Source organism: Canis lupus, chromosome 11 (assembly GCF_048164855.1).
Source record: "Canis lupus baileyi chromosome 11, mCanLup2.hap1, whole genome shotgun sequence".
NCBI lineage: Eukaryota > Metazoa > Chordata > Mammalia > Carnivora > Canidae > Canis > Canis lupus.
The window spans coordinates 12859814-12880026 of record NC_132848.1 but is presented as its reverse complement, the minus strand read 5'-3'; the positions used below and the strand labels follow the sequence as shown (position 1 = coordinate 12880026).

The following is a 20213-nucleotide window of genomic DNA, read 5'->3' as shown; positions in this document are numbered from 1 at the left end:
TCAAACAATACTAGGGGAAAAAAAAACCTGACGTCTTTCCCTCATCATTTCTGTAATCAATGAATCAATCTGGCTTGCCCAAATGTTAAATTATGAAACCACACTAGGTAAAATTCACCTATTACATTTAAAAAGAAGTTAAACCCATATTTATTTGCTAGCACTGTTAAATGTTACACAAAACACATTCAAGTGGCAAGTAATTATAATGCAAGCCCTTGCATGGCAATCCAAATTTATTGAACTACTGATGCTAAGTTATACAAAATTGCACCACTTTAATTAAGGCTTTTAGTTTACATTTGGCCACCTCAAAGTAGTTGTAACATTAGGTTGGTCAATTTAAATACTGTGGCTCCCTGTTGGATAGACACACAATCTTTACACCCAAACGGTTAATGCATACAAAGCAACAAGGCATTGTTAAATAAAACAGCAATAGTTACTGCAACTTAGGCCTTGTGACCAATTACACATGATTAAAATTACTTCCCACATTCACATCCACAGTACTCGTCCACCATTTAACATCTCAACCAAAACGTTACACATGTGAAACAATCACTAACAGGCAAAAATACTAAACCTGTATATTTGGTATTGCAAATACACTTATGCATGAGCAAGCAAGGGATTCACAGTGAGAATCTACAGCTGCAGAAGCCTGAAAATGATTTACAAAAATTGTTAAATCATTAAAAAATTGTTTGAAAATATACACTTCTTGTTGTAGACCCCCACTGTACACACAACTATAAACATTGTTCCCTATGTAAACAAAAAAGGAAACATATAATAAAAGATTTGAAAAGTCTGGACATTTCCTTCCCAACAGATATTAAAGGCAATGTCTTTAATCTAAGACATTATACTGAAAGGACTATCATATTTTAAAGACAAGATCACTGTCTCCACAGGTTTTTTTTTAAAAATTAAAAAAACTATATAGCTGTGTTAATCAAAGCGCTTATTTGTACAATACAATGATAATGACCTTGAATTTCTTAAAAAAAATTACAATAAGCTACAAGTATCAAAGAAGCAAAGTTATCTGGAGTAGTCTATATAGGAGCTCTTTGGACTTTCTTTTATTATGCTAAAATAGTGGTGCTTTTAGGATTTACATTATTGTACTCTCCAATACAAAGTATGGGGCATGTTAAAGTATACAGTACACCATTTTCATACATGTACAACATTGGTGGATGAAAAATGTCTCTTAGCAGTAATACTGGATTGTAGCCTCTGGTTTTACCAGCTGCATACTCTAGGACTATTATATAGGTAAAAATCTCTCTTGTGATACTGGAAAGTGATTAGAATGTGCAAACTGATGTAGTAGCTTTCATCCGCCTCTTAAAGGGTACCACCACAGAAAGTCCATTTAAGATGTTGGTAGGTTTAACAAAGTTGGAATGCTGGCACTGTTGAATTGGGCAACAGTTAGTTCTTCAGACCTGTCAAAAGGAAAAAATTAAGTTGAAAACATGGGTTGAAAATAGCACACTAAAGATCCAAAGGAACACATTAAAGCAACAGCGTTAAAGTGTTAGAAATGAATATAATACAGGCTCTTGTCATTACATTCATGACAATGTAGGACTATGCACCACACGACTCATAGCAAAGTATAGCACGGGTAGACATTTTCATCTTTTTTGGAATGACTTCATCTGTTTTGCTGCCCTCTCGCAGGCCAGTCAAATGAAGTTTAGACACAAAAAGGGAATGTACCTTAGTGCAAATTTCTGTGTTACCTTCCGAAGATTAAAAGCAGAAAAACAAAAACACCACATTAAAATTTTAGGTCAGGTCAACTTTATTAGAATTAGGATTAAAAAACAGATAGCAATATTAACAAAATGAGTGTTTCCAATCCTAGAATTACATCATAAATATAGAACGCACATCTCATTAGGGTTTCTAGTATCAGAAAATCAAGACCTTTCTTCCTTACTCTTCCAGGAAGAGTGGCTACACAAAGCTGGTTCAGAGAAGTAGACAAAAGAGAATTTATTTCATGATGGTTCTTTACAGGTGACAGTTATAAATATTCTAATTCCATATTTAAACAAATTCTATCAACTTTAAAGATAGATGTCAGAAAAAGCTGTCATTACACTAAAATCACGTAATTAAACTCAAAAAAATTTGTGAGTGAGGTTTTAAAAAAGGTAAAATCGGAACTCACTGTCTGCCAAGTATTTATTTACTTTGGATGATTTTCTGCATACATTCCTGGGTTAAAAAAAAAGATTTCTGGGATCCCTGGGTGGCGCAGCGGTTTGGCGCCTGCCTTTGGCCCAGGGAGCGATTCTGGAGACCCGGGATCGAATCCCACGTCGGGCTCCCGGTGCATGGAGCCTGCTTCTCCCTCTGCCTATGTCTCTGCCTCTCTCTCTCTCTCTCTGTATGACTATCATAAATAAATAAAAATTAAAAAAAAAAAAGATTTCTTTTTACTGTTCTTCTGGAGCTCAGACTTACTGCAAGTTCCAAAAATGCTGTTAATATAGATGTGGCTGCTGAAACAATTTTCATAAATGCCTTGAACTTTAAGCCCTCAGTGAAGATTCTGAATGAGTTTGGTAAACTTTCTAAATCCCAGCAAACTGAATATAGCTAATTGGATAGGACAGATGGGAGAGTATGAGCTCACAAACGTGTGCTGCTAGGAATGGGCATGTGGTGAGGAATGAGAGCTTGTATCTCTAAACAGAAAGCCTTAATTGGAGAGTAGGGAAAAAACCCTAAGATACAGAGCCAGAGTGCTACAGTAGAGAGCCATTTAACATAAGAAGTGGCAGAGCCACAAACACTAAAAAGTTCCCAAGGCTAAAGGCACAGAATATAGTTTTAATGATAAAGGAGCAAGAAACCATTCTCGGTGATAAAGAGCAGTAGCTAAGAGTTGAAGGTTTACGGAGTACCAGGCACTGATCTAATTGATTTATAAGCATTAACTCATTTAATATGACTGTTTTCACAAAAAAAAAAAAAAAAAAAAATATGACTGTTTTCAGAAACTATATAGAAATATTGTATGTTCAGTTCCTTTGCTGTCTCATCTCTGAGTTGTTTCTGTGTTTTTTTTTTTTTAATTTTTATTTATTTATGATAGTTACACACAGAGAGAGAGAGAGGCAGAGACAGGCAGAGGGAGAACCCGGGTCTCCAGGATCGTGCCCTGGGCCAAAGGCAGGCGCCAAACCGCTGCGCCACCCAGGGATCCCTCTGTGTTTTTTTTTTTTTCTCTGCCTGGGAACTCTTGGGATATGAGCTTAGATGTCTCTTACTCTGAAAGATTTTTCCTTGAATCCACAGTTCATATCTGACAAATTTGGTGCCCCAAATATATATGCTCCTGTAATACCCCATAATAGCATAGTGACTAAGCATTGGCTTGGGAGCCACTTCATCACTCAAATGTAGACCATGCACTCTGATCACAGGATTCAAATTTTGGCTACGCTATTTACTAACTGCAAGACTTGAATAAGGAATCATCTTCTTGTGCTTTAGTTCTCTCATCTGTTATATGGGAATAATAATAGCTCCTGCCTCATAGGATTGTTGGGAGAATTCAATGAATATGTGGACAATACTAAGAGGGTTAGGCATATGATAAATGTGTCAGGGGTTCTTATTATCAGTATTGTGCTGGACTTACTCTATCCTGTATTGATCACATTTTGCAATTGTTTGTCTAACTCTTCCACTAGACTGGAATTAGCTTAAGACAAGGAAAGAAGGTTGGTTTTGTTCGCCACTACACTGTCAGCACAAACGAGGGTCCCAATTGGGCTTAAGTATATACTGAATGAACTTCTCTAGAATAGTCACTTATGTGGAAGACCCTACTTTTGATGATGATACATAAAGGAAATAATTATTTTCATTATTCGGATATCATACTAATCCATGGATATCTTAAAAATAATCTTTTTTAAAATGACCTTAAAAAAATTTTTTAGAACAACAAAATATTCTATACACATTTTCTTGATAGTGTCCTTAATGAAATTAGAGGAGAAGAATATAAAAATAGAGAAAAAGATAAATTAACATACCTGGCTCAGAGCTACAATGCATTTAATATATTAAAGCAGCTGACATGTTGACTTTTTGCGGGCCTTCCCAGGCACTGGAGTTTTTCTGTTAATTTGCCGCACTAGGTCATAAAAGATCTGCAAACACAGTAATTTTTTTTTTTTTACAGAAGAAAAAAACCCCAAAAAACAAAAAACAAAAAAGAAAGAAAAAAAAAGAAAAAAGAAGATGAACACCTGAACCTTCCATTTATGAACTCCAACAAATATTGTTAGTTTAAGGAATAAGTAAAACCAGATATTCTTATAACTGTCATTGTTTTATTTTTTGGGAGGGCTAAAACTGTTCTCCTTAAAATAAATACTGAGTTAAGGAGCAGCAAAGTTCTTATTGTAGGTCATTACAATATTTAACATGATTCAAAGAAAATAATCTTTTACTCCTCAAGCCTATGTTATCTTTACCCTAGATGACATAAGCCCCTTCAAGGCAGAACCGTGCATGCCTTCTTGTATGTGTCTCCATCTTACACAAAACATCCTTTATACACACACACACACACACACACACACAACCTGAATACTTAATCCTGTCTTTCCCACCCCTATCCTTTTCTGTCCAGTCTTCCTTTTTCTCATAGTAAATTTAGAGGCTAAATAAGCAATGTTGCTTATGAACATGCATATGTTTAACGTAAGATTTTTGTCTGTAAGATCAAAAAAGCACCTGGAGTAAGCATTAATCTAAAGTTGTGTTAATACACAAGCATTATTTTTCATTAATTTTAAATGCTGAATTCCAAGTAAAGAGTTTTTTAAAGTATATTTCACTATACCTCATTAACATTTATTTTTGATTTTGCAGAAGATTCTAAGAATGCACAGTTGTTCCATTGTCTTGCTAGATTTTGACCTTGTTCCTTTCCTACAACTCTTTCATCTTCCAAGTCACACTTATTACCAACCAGAATCATTGGAACCTAGAAATACAAAAAAAGTTGTGAGCGGAAAAAAAAAAAAAAAAAAAGTAAATAAATTACTATATAAATTCAACTCCAAAGAATTATAAAAGTCAACTCTTAAGGATTACTTTTTATGCCACAGAAAAATACTAAATTAAAAAGATTTACATGAAAGCATTACCCTGTTAAGAATCTTCCATGTGAAATTTTTAGAAAACAAGCTATGATCTACCTATAAAAGGGAGGGGGAGGGGGGATTCCTTAAAATTGTGTTTCAATGGACTTGTAACTAAATATAGTAAGCAAAACACAAAATCATTAAAAAAGAAAGTACAAAATGATATTACTATGAAAACCCAATATATTTCAAAATTTTAAAGTATTTTCTAAAGAATGTGAATCAATTTTAAGCTTTCTGGTTTGAAAAAAAAGTTTTCTGGTTTGTTGACATGCATTTATCAAATAATCATTCTCAATTTCATAACACAAAAAGGAGAAATTTGGAAAGCCCCTAAAGTAAATTTATAGTTTCTCATGTAGTCTATATTAAAAAGCTAGAAAATAAAATCTTAATTTACTAAAAATTTAGACCACTTTAATCATTATGTCTATTTTAAAAGGACATTACAGAGAAGGGATGATCACTAGGTGTTATACTATATGTTGGCAGATTGAATTTAAATAAAATATTATTTTTTAAAAAAGATTTTATTTATTTATTCATGAGAATACACAGGGAGGAGAGAGAGGCAGAGACACAGGCAGAGGGAGAAGCAGGCTTCATGCAGGGAGCCTGACGTGGGACTCGATCCAGGGTCTCCAGGATCACACCTTGGGCTGCAGGCGGCACTAAACCGCTGAGCCACCGGGGCTGTCCTAAATAAAATTTTTTTTAAAAATACAGGACACTATAGAGATAAATAATATTCACTCTGTAAAATTCCTATTAATTATTTAGAAGCTGGCTTTCTAGAGAATTTTTGGAAAAAGATTCGAATTAAGAGTACCAACAATTTTGGCTTTTATGAACAGATACAGAATTTTATATTCATACTTATTTAATGTAGTTGATAAAATAAAACTAATTATCAGAAACAGAAAACAGACTTACTAATTAAGAAATGTTCACTGAGATGTAAATATGTAAGAATCCCCGAAAGTTCTCCTGTTTCATGAAGAGGGGAGTAGTGGAAGGGGAGGTGCAAGGGGGGGGTACGGGGTGACTGGGTGATGGGCACTGAAGGGGGCACTTGACCAGATGAGCACCGGTGTTACACTACATGTTGGCAAATCGAACTCCAATAAAAAAATATACAAAAAATAATAAATAAATAAATAAATAAATAAATAAATAAATAAATAAATAAATAAATAAAAATAAATAAATAAAATTAAAACAACCAAAGTTCTTCTATTTCAGAAGTCCAGGAAAAGGCAACATTTCACACAGATGTTTCTGATCTCTCATAATATTTGCTTATAATTATATATATATGTAAAGTTTTAATAATTTATATATATTAAAAAGTGGTGCCCAGGGGCACCTGGGTTGCTCAGTGGTCGAGCTTCTGCCTTCGGCTCAGGTCGTGATCCCATTGAGTCCTGCATTAGGCTTCCTGCAGGGAGCCTGCTTCTCCCACTGCTTATCTGTGTCTCCCATGAATAAATAAAATCTTAAAAAAAACGAAAAATACAAAACAAAACAAAACAAAAAACCAAAACCAAAAGTGTGATGCCCAGACCCCAGCAGCATCAACACCATCTAGAAACCTTTGAGAAATGTAAATTCTTGAGCCCTATTATAGACCTACTGAATCAGAAACTTGGCGTGAAGCCTAGCTATCTGTTTAAACCAGATTTATAGGTGATTCTGATGCAAGATGAATTTTGAAAACCACTGCTATCTATAATATGATGAGGAATTGAAGTAATCCTTTTGAAGTTTCCTAGGGATTAAACTCTATTATGGTACACTGTGAAGGGGCATGCAAATTAATGTAAGAATTTAATGTATTTGTTGGCTTCCTTTAAAAAGTATCTTTATGTTCTTTTTCTGTCAGTTGTTTGAGATGTGTTCATATGTAGTTCTGATTGTTAGAAGTCTCTTGAGTCTATGAGAAATATGGCCAGAACATCTATTAGTAACATTTGCCACCCACATCTTTTCTTCCTCCCCACCAAACATATTGTTTAAAAATAGTAAGGGCACAGAATTTATTTCACACGGATTAAGGGGAGAGGAAGGTTATTTCTCACTTTCCACATTATATATTTGAAAATATGTATAAGTTTTAAAGACGTATTTTTGCCTTTCCAGAAAAAGGCGTTTGAAAAACAATGCCCATCCCAAACACATGAACTTTAAATTAGATTTAAATTCAGTCTTAAATTGGATATCACTACAATAAGGGTTTCAAGTAAAATATATTTATTAGGAAGTCAGCTTACATCATCAGTGTCTTTAACTCGAAGAATCTGCTCTCTCAGATCTTGTAAATCATTAAATGTAGACTGTGCTGTGATGGAGTAAACTAATGCAAAGCCTTGTCCATTTTTCATGTATAAATCCCTCATTGCGGTAAATTGTTCCTATAGTAGAAAGAAAGGATCATTAAAAAACAATAAAGTTCTGACACTTAATTTGATAATTTTTAAAGTCTATAATTAGAGCTCAATGAAGAATACAATAGTGTTATGTAACATTTCTTAAAATTATAGTCTGTAGCAAGATGCTATTTGAAAAACTGGTATTTCATGAAATAAGTTTTTATTTAATAATAATACAATCAAAGCAAATTTATTTGCAATAAGTTTACTTGAGTAGGAATGAAATATCCTTTCTCCAAAAGCTATTTAAAAGGCAGTTTTTAAATATATAATATATAGGGTACTGAAACTGAATCCCCAAATTACTCGCAGCTATTTCACAATACTCTAGCTCTAAGGAACCCACTGGCATGCTTACATCTGTATCTTGCCATTTTCCCCATACTTTTTCTCCTTCACTAGACTGTGAGCCTTTATAGGTAAGAACACAGCCCATGGCACGTATCAGGTATTCAAACATTAGATGAATGAATACCATATATCTAGAATAAATCCTCCTTTCACCCTCAGATACCAACAAATCTAGTTGGTCTATAAATATTTTGAAGAAAAGATACTGCTCAAGTTACTACTCCATGCAGCCACCACTGAAGAATAAACGTTTATCTGAATATTTTCCACATTAATTAAAATATGATAATATATTTTAACTTGCTTTTAAAGTACTACTGAGATGGTAAATTTTCATTCTAATTTCTATTTATTTCTTTAATAAATGACCCACTGCAATTACAAAGCACACATACACAAAACAGAACTCAAGAGAAAAACAACTTTAAGATTGAATACAAATAGTAAGCTTTAAATAAGCGTAACTAGTATTTGTCTATAGAGTACTAGCATTTATAAGGTCAATATTGCACATGCTGTGCATATACTTTGGTACTTGTTTTACGTACCGTTCCTGCAGTATCCAAGATTTCAAGCATACACTGTTGTGCATCTACTTCAACTTGCTGGGGGGGGGCAGGGGGATAAATATAAAATATATTTATATTATTTTTTAATGTATAAAAGAATACCTTACTTTATACAAAAACTAATATGATATTTAAATAGAGATTATTGTAACTTTACAATTAATTTCAAGCAATATCTGAATAAAACAGGAGAAAAAACAGCTATATAATCAAGGTCTACTGACCCTTAAATTGTATTAGGTGCAAAAACCATGCGTTCTTAACACAAGGATACCTACAAGACCTAAGCTCAATGTGAATCATTCAGAATTTAATTCTGGGGAGGAAGTGATTTCAAAATAGTTCAAAAAATTTTAAAAGCTCAGTAATAGTTCCAATAAGATCGTAAGTCATTTTGTCTATCTCAACACTGCCATACTTTATTTAGATATACCTTCATTTCTCTAGATAACTACATCCCTTTCACCATATTGTAACAACAACAACAACATTGGAACAACAGCAAAGAAGCAGAAGACAGGTATCAAATAAGTTATATACACCTGTGACCCCTTTCTACCTAACATTTCCCAGGAAAGAAGTTACTTAGATGTAGAAAAAGAACAGTACTATTGCCTCACAACTGAGGTGCAGGAAGGGAGTTCCAGTTTCTTTGGTAAACTGTGGACACAAAGGGAAGAATAGAAATAGTATCTACATAGCACCAGGGGTCAAGCTGACTGTTACATAAAGGTGGGGAGATAACTCTCTCCCTACAAGTAAAAAATGTCTGCATATTAAGTTTTACTGTCACATGTTGTGTTAGAGGACATAGAAATAAATCTTTCTATTATGAGCAGTAGCATTTTCTCAAACAATTATTAAGTAGAAAGGTTTGGGAGACTTCTGTATTTCTATCTCTAAAAAGAAGGGAGCCTCAGAGTATTCAGTTTGGTGGTGTTGGGGGTTGGTGGATAGAAGTATCACTTGAAATGGATGCCCTAGTTCTGAAGTCTGTGTGTCAAATTACAATTTTAGGGTCAGAATAAACTTTAAAATTATCTGAAAGGAAGAGAGAGAAAATGTGGGCACAGAGAGAGAGAGAGAGAGAGAGAGAACACACGAGAAAGTGTTTTATAATTCTCATTAACTGGTAAGGACACAAAGCCAGGAAATAATCAAGTGTGAACTTTTCCTACTAATTTTATAAATAAACTCTGCTTCTTCATCCAAATTTGTCAACATTCAGCAATTACAAAGCTAAAAACAAGAACTTATGTTTATAGTAAACTAAAAAGCCAAAAGCCTTCTTGAGTAACATATACCTTTCTATAAGAATCTTCTATCGTAGGATCATATTTTTCAACAAAAATTCCTTGAACAAACTGTACAGTCTGGAAAACAAACAAAGCACAATTTATACTCCTTAAAGCAACAAATGCAAATCTGTTTTTTTTAAAAAAGATTTTATTTATTTATTCATGAGAAAGACACAGAGAGAGGCAGAGACACACACAGGCAGAGGGAAAAGCAGGCTCCTCAAAGGGAGCCTGATACGGGTATTATCCTGGGATTCCAGGACCACGCCCTGGGCTGAAGGGAGACACTCAACCGCTGAGCCACCCAGGCATCTCCGAATCTGTATGTTTTGTTATTTTATATTTTATTTTATTTTATTATTATTATTATTTTATTTTTGTTATTTTATTTTATATATTTTATATATTTTATTTATTTATTTAATTTTATTCATTTTATTTTAGTATGCTTTAAACTACTGATTTCACATAGGTAATTACACCCCTGATGAAAACATAACCACTACTACATTTAATGTATGCATCTGTTGAGAAAATTACCTGATAAAGCTTCTTAAAAACATCAATAATCACTATGCACCTTATTAGGTAATTTTACTGTTAGAGCTCATATTTAACAATTTTATTATCTTATTTTTAAAGGGAGAGAGAGCAGGGGGAGAAGGTGAAGGGGAGAATCTAAAGTAGGCTTCACGCCCAGTAGGGAGTGATCTTATCCTGAGCAGAAGTTAACAATCTAGGCTTAACTGAGACACCCAGGGACCTTGTATTTAAAAAAAATTTTAAATGTCTTCTATTTCAGTCTTAACATCTTAAATTTAAATTTTAATTAGAGGCTAATTGTTTTATATAGTATATATAAGTATATACTATATATATCCTTAAGACACCTCATCAATTGGATATATTTACAAATGAAAAAGCAGTTCGTGCCCTACTGTATACATTTCTCAGTTTGATCCAAACATCACGTTCTGTGCTAGGTGGTCATTCTAAGTAGCTGAGTGAGATGGTCAATCTGTCTTATAATGGGGCTTTGTTAAACTGAATTACTCGAGTTATTTTCCCTAAATTTCTCCCCTTCCCCAGCCACTACCATTGTCTTTTCTCCCCACATTATTAGTACTATTTTTAAAGATTTTATTTTTACGTAATCTCTACACTCAACATGGAACTGGAACTCACAACACCAAGATCAAGAAATGCATGTTCTTCCTGAGTCAGCCGAGAGCCCAACAGCTATGCTATTTTTGATACAGAAAGCATGGCTGTTAAAATAATGTGAAAACTGGACAAAGGTAGTATCTGAAAAAAGTTTTAAGCTTTAATATTTGCCAACATAAAATATATATTATAAGCCAAGTCACAGTGAGAAAGACCAAAATTTGCTCCTATCTGGCTCAGAAATACAGATGGACACACATTTATATGCTCTCCCTTTCTATGCTTAGCCCAAATTATATTGTGGCATATCTCATGTTGGTCTGGATCCAATGGACCAGAGACACCAATCTACCCAGATACAACTAAAAGCTGGCTAAAATGACAAGAAAAATATTATATTGCTTCTAAATGTCACTGAGATTTCACCTTAACAAATAAATGAAGACAAGTAATCAAACCTAAAACTCCACAGAAAAAGAACATGTGTTGGAGTGAATTAGCTTAGGTACAGTGAGAATGACTTACCAGAGCAGATTTTCCAACGCCTCCTGAGCCAAGAACGACTAGCTTATACTCACGCATGGTGCAAACTTGTCAAAAGCTAGTACCTTATAAGGGTGGGAAAAAGAGAGAGAATTCTTAAGTAATAACTTCTTTGTATTCATGTGCTTCTTACATAAATTAGATATTCAAGCAAGTAATTTAAAAATGATTACACTATCATACTAATATATACATTCTGTAACCAGACTTACTAAAGGATGCTATTGCTAGGACTCTTTATACCACATCAGAGGTAGAAAGAAAACCACAGAACTGCAGACATGACTTTCAGCCTTATCCTAAATTAAAACAGAATAAAATATTTGCTCTATAAAGTAAAAAAAAAAAAAAAAAAAAAAAAAAAAGGGAAGGGGGCAGCAGAGGCTGAAAAACAGCATCAAGGGGTATTTTACCAGTTACAAGGAAGGTAATAGTGACATGCATATTTAACTCCCTTTTTGGAACCATCTGTAACCTCGAGTCATAGGCAGTTGAGTGCCTACTGACTACAGGGACATACCCAATGAAGAACAACAAAAAATCCCTGTCCTCACTGAGTAATATTCCAGTAAAGGTCAACATGCTAAGCAAAGGTCTTCAAACAAATCTAGTGGATCACCTATTTTGCACATAAAGTTTTACTGAAATACATCCATGTCCATTCATTTGTGTATTATCTGTGGTTGCTTTCTTGCTGTAATGGCAGAGTTACTTAGTTTCAACACAGGCCATCTGGTCCACAAAGCCTAAAATATTTACTATCTGGCATTTACAGAAAAAATTTGCCAAACCCTGGGATACATGAATGATAAGTGAGTTAGTAGAGAAAGCAGATCAAATCTCTATTCCTGAAGTGTGGGGAAGGTAAAAACGGTTAGGAATCAGAAGCAGAACTGAAGAATATGAGTGTTCAGACTAAAAAACTATGGTTTTGGGGTGCCTGGGTGGCTCAATCAGTTAAGCATCTGCCTTTGGCTTAGGTCATGAACCCATGGTCCTAGGATATAGCTGCTGGTCGGGCTCCCTGCTCAGTGGGGAGCCTGGTTCTACTCCTCCCTCTGCCACTCCTCCTGCTTGTGGCCTCACTCTCTCAAATAAATAAAATCTTAAAAAGAAAAAAAAGGAAAACTATAGTATTATGAAATATTGCAAATCAAAACAAAGCCGAACAGAAACCATAACCAAGGCTTATCATCCTCATAAAATTTCAGCATACTAAAAATAGAAAAAGAAGATCCTAAAAGTTTCCAGGCTAGGGATAGAATGACTAAGTTCCCATAGTCCTAGAAAAAAATAATTGGTCAGTGGCCATGGGACAAAAGTGGCCACCAGTACAGGTTCTCAATCTTCTTACTCACGAAATGACAGTTCAATAGTCATAGTAACATAACAACAGTTATGTTACCTGACTACCAGAACTGATTTATTTATTTATTTTTAAAGATTTTATTTATTTTTTCATGAGACACACAGAGAGAGAAGCAGACACACAGGCAGAGGGAGAAGCAGGCTCCATGCAGGGAGCCTGACGTGGGACTTGATCCCGGGGTCTCCAGGATCACGCCCTGGGCCGAAGGTGGCACTAAAGCGCTGAGCCACCCGGGCTGCCCCAGAACTGGTTTAAACACATTTAATCAATCAACAGCCATTATCTTATGATCTTAGCCCCTTACTTATGAAAGTCAGTCAATCAAGAATGGACTCCATTTGGCTTTATTTATGTTAAAATCTCTTTATATATTTTTTCCTTCCAACCCACCATCTTAGAAAAGACATCCTTTATTTTGCCTCTCTATGCCAGTCCTTTATTTCTCTTTAGGACACTATATTTATTGCCATGGCTTCCTTTCAAAACTTTCTCCATTTCTGACTTTAGATATGTAGACCTATCATGTTTTTTCTTCTCCAGGATGGGAAGAAAATTGCCCCCCAAAAACCAACCAACCAAATTAGTCAACTTCCCCACTATTCTATGTTTTATTTCTTTGAATCCATCACTTCCACAGACTTTTCCCTAGTTCTTGAATATTGTTGTAGTTTTTGTGATCTGCATGGTTCTTACCAGATTGTAATTTTAGGAAAGAGAATATGAAATAAAAGTTGAATCAACTTTTTGGTCAGTGCCTTTGGGTCACGTCATGATCTCAGGGTCCTGGAATCAAGTCCCACATCAGGCTCCCTGAAGGGTGCCTGTTTCTCCCTCTTGCCTATGTCTCTCATGAATAGATAAATAAAATCCTTAAAAAAAAAAAAAAGAATATTCTGTATGGTAGTATGCATACAAATGTAGGATGAATAAATAAATCACTCTTGGAGACCCTGGTGGCTCAGTTGGTTAAGCATTCTCCTCTTGATTTTGCCTCAGGTCAGGATCTCAGGGTTGTTAAGACTGAGCCCTGTACTGGGTTCTTGCTGGGTGTGGAGTCTGCTTAAGATTCTCTTCTTCTGTCCCTCTCTCCACTCTACCCCCACCATCCTTGCACTCTCAAAAATAACTGAAGTAAGGTTTACTTCTTTTAATGTAAAACTCATTTAAAAACAGGATTACTGGGGATCCCTGGGTGGCGCAGCGGTTTGGCGCCTGCCTTTGGCCCGGGGCGCGATCCTGGAGACCCGGGATCGAATCCCACGTCGGGCTCCCGGTGCATGGAGCCTGCTTCTCCCTCTGCCTATGTCTCTGCCTCTCTCTCTCTCTGTGTAACTATCATAAATAAATAAAATCTTAAAAAAAAAAAAAAAACAGGATTACTAAACACACACACACACAAAACCAAACAGGATTACTTAGGTCACAATTCTATTACCAGTCCCATGCAAACATTACCCAAACGCATAGATCTATACTGATCTGAGAACTATTTTTCAAAAATTTAAGAGTTCTAATGAAAGATGTCTTCAAGTTTATGTTTCTGAACCTAACTTGAGGAAATACGGTAACTTTGTGAATAAGAATTTCCTAAATAGCCCAAGTACTCTAACCAAATACTTTAGTAACAGTAAACCAAATACTTCAACACAAATAAAATTAGACTCATCTCCCTGCATTCTTTTACCCTTTATGTACCTGGGTTGTGCAAATTTTTTTATAACTTGTTAGTCACTGTTTCTTTCTCTCTTAAAAAAAAAATTCACTTCAATGAACACACATCAAAATGTCAACTGCCTTGCTTGAATGACAGTGATTTCTTGGTATAAGGCTTAAAATTAAGCCTTTTGGATATGGCTTTGAGGTATACTATTTGGTAAATATTTCTGTCATTAGTTTAATTCTTCAGCTGCTTACTCTGCTTTTGTTCATCTACTTGTGCAAAATTTTGTGGTGTGTTTTGTTTTGTCCTGGACTGTCTCGTTTCCATTCACTGAATAAGGGAGTGCTCCATTTGGAATGGATGGAGGCATAGGCCCCCACAAGCCTCCAATCCAATTCAAGCTGGTTCTGGGCACCAGAAGTTGAAGGTAAGTAAAACCAGTGACCTCTTCAGGCAGAGATGAGTGACTGGTCACATTCACTGTGGGTCACTTATCAACTTTATGACAGCATACTATAAGGTCAATAACTTTGGGGTTGTTATGTGGCCTCTTCCTAATTAACCTCTGCTTGGTCAAGGAATGTGAGGATGTTCCTAAGGACATATTTATTTTTTTAAAAGTATTTTTTAAAAATTTTTATTTATTTATGATAGTCACACAGAGAGAGAGAGAGAAGCAGAGACATAGGCAGAGGGAGAAGCAGGCTCCATGCACCGGGAGCCCGACGTGGGATTCGATCCCGGGTCTCCAGGATCACGCCCTGGGCCAAAGGCAGGCGCTAAACCGCTGTGCCACCCAGGGATCCCGACATATTTAAAAAAAATTTTTTTAATCACTCTTAAGTCATTTGTATTTAGGAATAATTTATATCCAGTAAAACAAGGAGATCTTAAAGATTACGATAAAATGAATTTTGACATTGCTAATACTTTCACAACCATAGCCCTCATTAACGTTTTCTTTTTTTTAAGAGTTTAAGTAGTCTCTACAGTAAACATGGGGCTCAAATTCACAACCCCAAGATCAAGAATTGCATGTTCTACCAACTGAGTCAGCTAGGCAACCCAGTCCTCATTAAGATTTAAAACAGGGACACCTTGGTGGCTCAGCGGTTAAGCATCTGCCTTCAGCTCAAGGCATGATCCTGGAGACCCTGGATCGAGTCCCACATCAGGCTCCCTGTATGGAGCCTGTTTTTCTCTCTCTGCCTCTCTCATGAATAAATAAATAAAATCTTAAAAAAGAAAAAAAAAGATTTAAAACATTTCTAACTACCCAGAAAGTTCCCAAGATGCTTCTTCCCAGTTAATTAACCTGACACTCTTTTATCTGGACTCTAGTGTTTGCTTGCTTTGTCAAAGCCACAACCTCTTCTAAGGAAGAACTTCTGTGTTTTGTTTTTTTGAAAACTCCCAATAGAATCTTGCCTCTTGTACCTACACTGGCAAATGACAAAAACTGAGACTTTAAGTTTGACTTAACAACTGGACTTATGGCCAACTTTTGAAATATCAAAATTAATACCTTACGAGGAACTATAACTACTGAAAAAATTTGAGACAAAATAACATTCAATAGTCAACTTCTTTAATTGGTACTCTGGGGCCTCAAAATGACTAAGATAGTCTTTATTTCCCCCTGCTCCAACCTTTGGAAGCCTACTCTCCTTGAATCATTCTGTCTCTACTTATACTACCCACACAATTCTATTCCTTTTGTTTCTTCCTCTTACCTCTGAAATCAACTACTTTTCTTAAGGGTTTCTCAGCAAAGGAACAATTATACTAGCCTCTCTAATTGCTGGGAGTAAAAGGCAGAACTACAGAAACTGATTTTAAACATGAGTCTAGATTTAGTTATGGTTAAGGATTTTCTTAAACCTCAGGGAGACTGACAGAAATTTTCTTTCTTTTTTTTTTTTTGAAATTTTCTGAATTCCAACTTAATCACTAATTACTTAATTTCCTCTTTATAAAGAAAAATGGTTAAAAGCAGAAAGGAAAAGACCAGATTCAAACAGCCCAGCATATTTTAAAATTGGCCTTGAGAGAACAAAAACCTATTTAGGAAATACACTATCTTCAATCTTTCTTAGAGGTAGATTGGTTAAGATTTAAAATTTTTAAGCAAAATAAAAATGACTTGATATGAAACAAAATAAAAATTAATGTCAGGAACTGTAAAATATATTCTGTGGTAGACCCAATAGTGGTGGTAAAGAAAGACGTATTCATTCTTTCTGTTAACTGGGCTCAGATCTGAACAGGAAACTTTTTCTTTTTAAAGAGGACACAGAGGACTGACTACATACAGCCACAAGGGAATTTTTTTGGATGATGAAGTGTTCTAACACTGGTTGTAGTGATGGTCCATAGCTGTATAAAGTTACTAAAAATCTCAAAACAAAAACAATGTGACAGCTAACTGAATTAACATAAAATGAGATGGCTGAGACCTGTTCCCCAACTGTTTGATTTATCCATAGTGACTATTACCTGTTGCTAGAATAAGAATCAGGTTTGTCCACATTACTGCTTCCACCAGTAATCCGTTCCTTTTATTGTTATGATAAAAAATTATATATACACTGTATGGATACATGACATTTTCTTTACCCATTCAACAGGTTATGAACATTTGGATTATTTCCAGCTTGTGAATATTACAAGTAATGCTTACTGGGGCATGTAGGTAGCTTAGTCATTTGAGTGTCTAACTTTTGATTTTGGCTCAGGTCATGTTCTTGGGGGGTCCTGAGATTGAGCCCTGCATCAGGCTCTGAGCTCAGTGGGGAGTCTGCTTGGGATTCTCTCTCTTCCCCTGTTTCTCCCCACCACCTCTAGAAAATAAATAAATAAATCTGTAAAAAATAAATGCTTATCTATGTTTTAATTTTAGTAATTGAACCAAGAATTTATTATAAATCCTATGGTTACAGGAAATTTAAAGCTGAAATTTCAAGTTTTGAAGTAGAGAAATACGATAAAGTTAATAGACTTTCAAATCTAAAAAATAGCGACAAAACACGTTAACTTGCCAAAAAGCAGCTTTCTAAAACGAGAACACTAAAAGGAAATGCAACTGAGCAAAGTTATCATCATTAATTCTTTTTTTTTTTTTTTTAAAGATTTTATTTATTTATTCATGATAGACCTAGAGAGAGACACAGAGACACAGGCAGAGAGAGAAGCAGGCCCCACACCGGGAGCCTGACGAGGGACTCAATCCCGGGACCCCAGGATTGCGCCCTGGGCCAAAGGCAGGCGCTAAACCGCTGAGCCACCCAGGGATCCCCTCTTTCATTAATTCTTACCAATATTTCCTCATAAGTACTAAACAAGTAAAATATTTAAATCTTGATAAAACCAATGCTAGGGGTATTTTTTCCTTAAAGAAAACAAAACAGTATGATAACCAAGATTTGAACTAATACCCACTTTTCCAAATTGGTGCTTTCTACTACACCAGCTGCTTCTTTAAAAAAAAAAAAAAAAAAAGATTTATTTATTTATTTATTTATTCATGAAACACACAGAGAGAAAGAGGCAGAGAAATAAAGAAGCAGGCTCCTCACAGGGAGCCCGATGTGGGACTCGATCCCTGGACCCAGGATGGTGCCCTGAGCCAAAGGCAGATGCTCAACCACTGAGCCACCCAGGTGTTCCCTCTACTACACCAGCTTTGAAAAATTGTTTACAGATTCTAAGACTGAAATAATGGATTTCATTGTGAATACCAGTGACGGACTGGGAATGGCCATTATTTCTGTTTCTAAAAGGCTGTGTGGTTGCATCTAGTTTTTGTAAAAAAGACAATCCTTCTCAATAAGTAATGTCTGTCATTGGCTTTTTGTTGGGGAGGAGGGAAAAGGTACTGGCACTTGGGTATTTGTGAGCTGTGAGCAGGACCCTTCTTGTACAAGTGCTCTTAACTTAAAGCCCAAGAAAGAGCACTTGAGAATCTGAATTTCTAAAATTACATGCACAATTTTGATGGTGAGAGTTACATCAGAATTTCAAAGGGATCTGTGCTAACTACCGTATGAGACACTGAGAATAACTGTTCTCTTTCATAGAATCCCAAAGAGGGACAGTTTTGAGAGCACAGCATAGTGGTACACAGCACCTCTACAGTTTCAAATCCTAGCTTTGTAATAAGTTTGAGCAACTCCTAAAACCTTCCAAAGCTTCACTTTCTTTATAGGGAAAATGGAAACAGTAATACTCACATGAAAAAGTTGTGAGGCAGATACACAAGAAAGTAAACTCCAGAAAAAATAGTTTTGTCTGTTTTATTCATTGCTGTAGCCCCAGAATCTGAAACACTGCCTGGGACATTCCATATGTGCTCAATAAATTAAGGAATGAAATGTAGTAATTTTCCATAAGAGTCTTTGGTCCCTTGTATACAGTAACAATCAAAAGAAGTCATTTTTTTTAAATTTTTATTTATTTATGATAGTCACACACACAGAGGGGGGGGGGCAGAGACATAGGCAGAGGGAGAAGCAGGCTCCATGCACCGGGAGCCCGACGTGGGATTCGATCCCGGGTCTCCAGGATCGCGCCCTGGGCCAAAGGCAGGCGCCAAACGATGGCCACCCAGGGATCCCAGAAGTCAGCTTTTTAAATAATAATAGCAGCAGTAGTCTGAAGTACTGCTCAAATTATTGCAATTAAGAATCATTGCTCTAGGGCAGCCCAGGTGGCTCAGCAGTTTAGCGCTGCCTTCAGCCCAGGGTGTGATCCTGGAGACCCAGGACAGAGTCCCACGTCCAGTTCCCTGCATGGAGCCTGCTTCTCCCTCTGCCTGTGTCTCTGCCTCTCTCTCTGCGTGTCTCTCATGAATAAATAAATAAAATATTTTTAAAAAGAAAAAAAGAATCATTGCTATAGGGCAGCCTGGGTGGCTCAGCAGTTTAGCGCCGCCTTCAGCCCAGGGCCTGATCCTGGAGACCCTGCATGGAGCCTGCTTCTCCCTCTGCTGGTGTCTCTGCCTCTCTCTCTGTATGTGTGTGTCTCTCATGAATAAATAAATAAAAATCTTAAAAAAAAAAAACAAAAAACGGAATCATTGCTCTACCCTTTTACCTATTAGCTCAATAAAATATGCAAGAATAAATACAAGTCCGGGACTACAGTTCAGCTTTTGTCTGACTAACAAAGCTTCTTCTAGGTAGGTAGATACAATATATAGGTTAAAGCTACTTTCCAACCATATTTAGACCTCCTGTCACTACAACCCTTTTGGAATATGTTAAGATCAACTGAACTATAATTCTTTAGCTATAGACTCTAAAGGCTTACAACTACATTCTAGAAATCTAAGAGGCACTTAAAAAATACATTTTAACATCTCTACAGCTGGAATGTTACAACTCTCCGAGTCAATACAAAAGCAAAAACTAAGTACATGTCAGTATTTTGAATCATTTAAAGATTAGTTCAGGGAAAAGGCTGGGAAATAATTCTCTTTCAAGTCTTTAAAAAACAGATTACTGGGATCCCTGGGTGGCGCAGCGGTTTGGCACCTGCCTTTGGCCCAGGGCACGATCCTGGAGACCCAGGATCGAATCCCACATCGGGCTCCCGGTGCATGGAGCCTGCTTCTCCCTCTGCCTGTGTCTCTGCCTCTCTCTCT

At 36.0% G+C, this 20213-nt stretch overlaps 1 protein-coding gene across 4 annotated transcripts in view; it reads right to left on the bottom strand.

The window, feature by feature from the left end:
* Positions 1-203: 203 nt before the first annotated feature.
* Positions 204-20213, bottom strand: part of RAP1B (RAP1B, member of RAS oncogene family) — a 49360-nt gene continuing 29350 nt past the window's right edge. For 3 of the 4 annotated variants that reach the window (XM_072843195.1, XM_072843196.1, XM_072843197.1), the window contains 7 exons: positions 11526-11608; positions 9843-9911; positions 8518-8574; positions 7460-7600; positions 4886-5029; positions 4071-4187; positions 204-1457 (listed from right to left, as the gene is read on the bottom strand). In XM_072843195.1, coding sequence (XP_072699296.1) covers positions 4101-4187; positions 4886-5029; positions 7460-7600; positions 8518-8574; positions 9843-9911; positions 11526-11582 — 555 coding nt within the window. In that variant the 5' untranslated portion in view covers positions 11583-11608 and the 3' untranslated portion in view covers positions 204-1457; positions 4071-4100. Of the gene's footprint in view, positions 1458-4065; positions 4188-4885; positions 5030-7459; positions 7601-8517; positions 8575-9842; positions 9912-11525; positions 11609-20213 lie in introns of those variants that run through there. The other variant, XM_072843199.1, reaches the window with a different exon arrangement.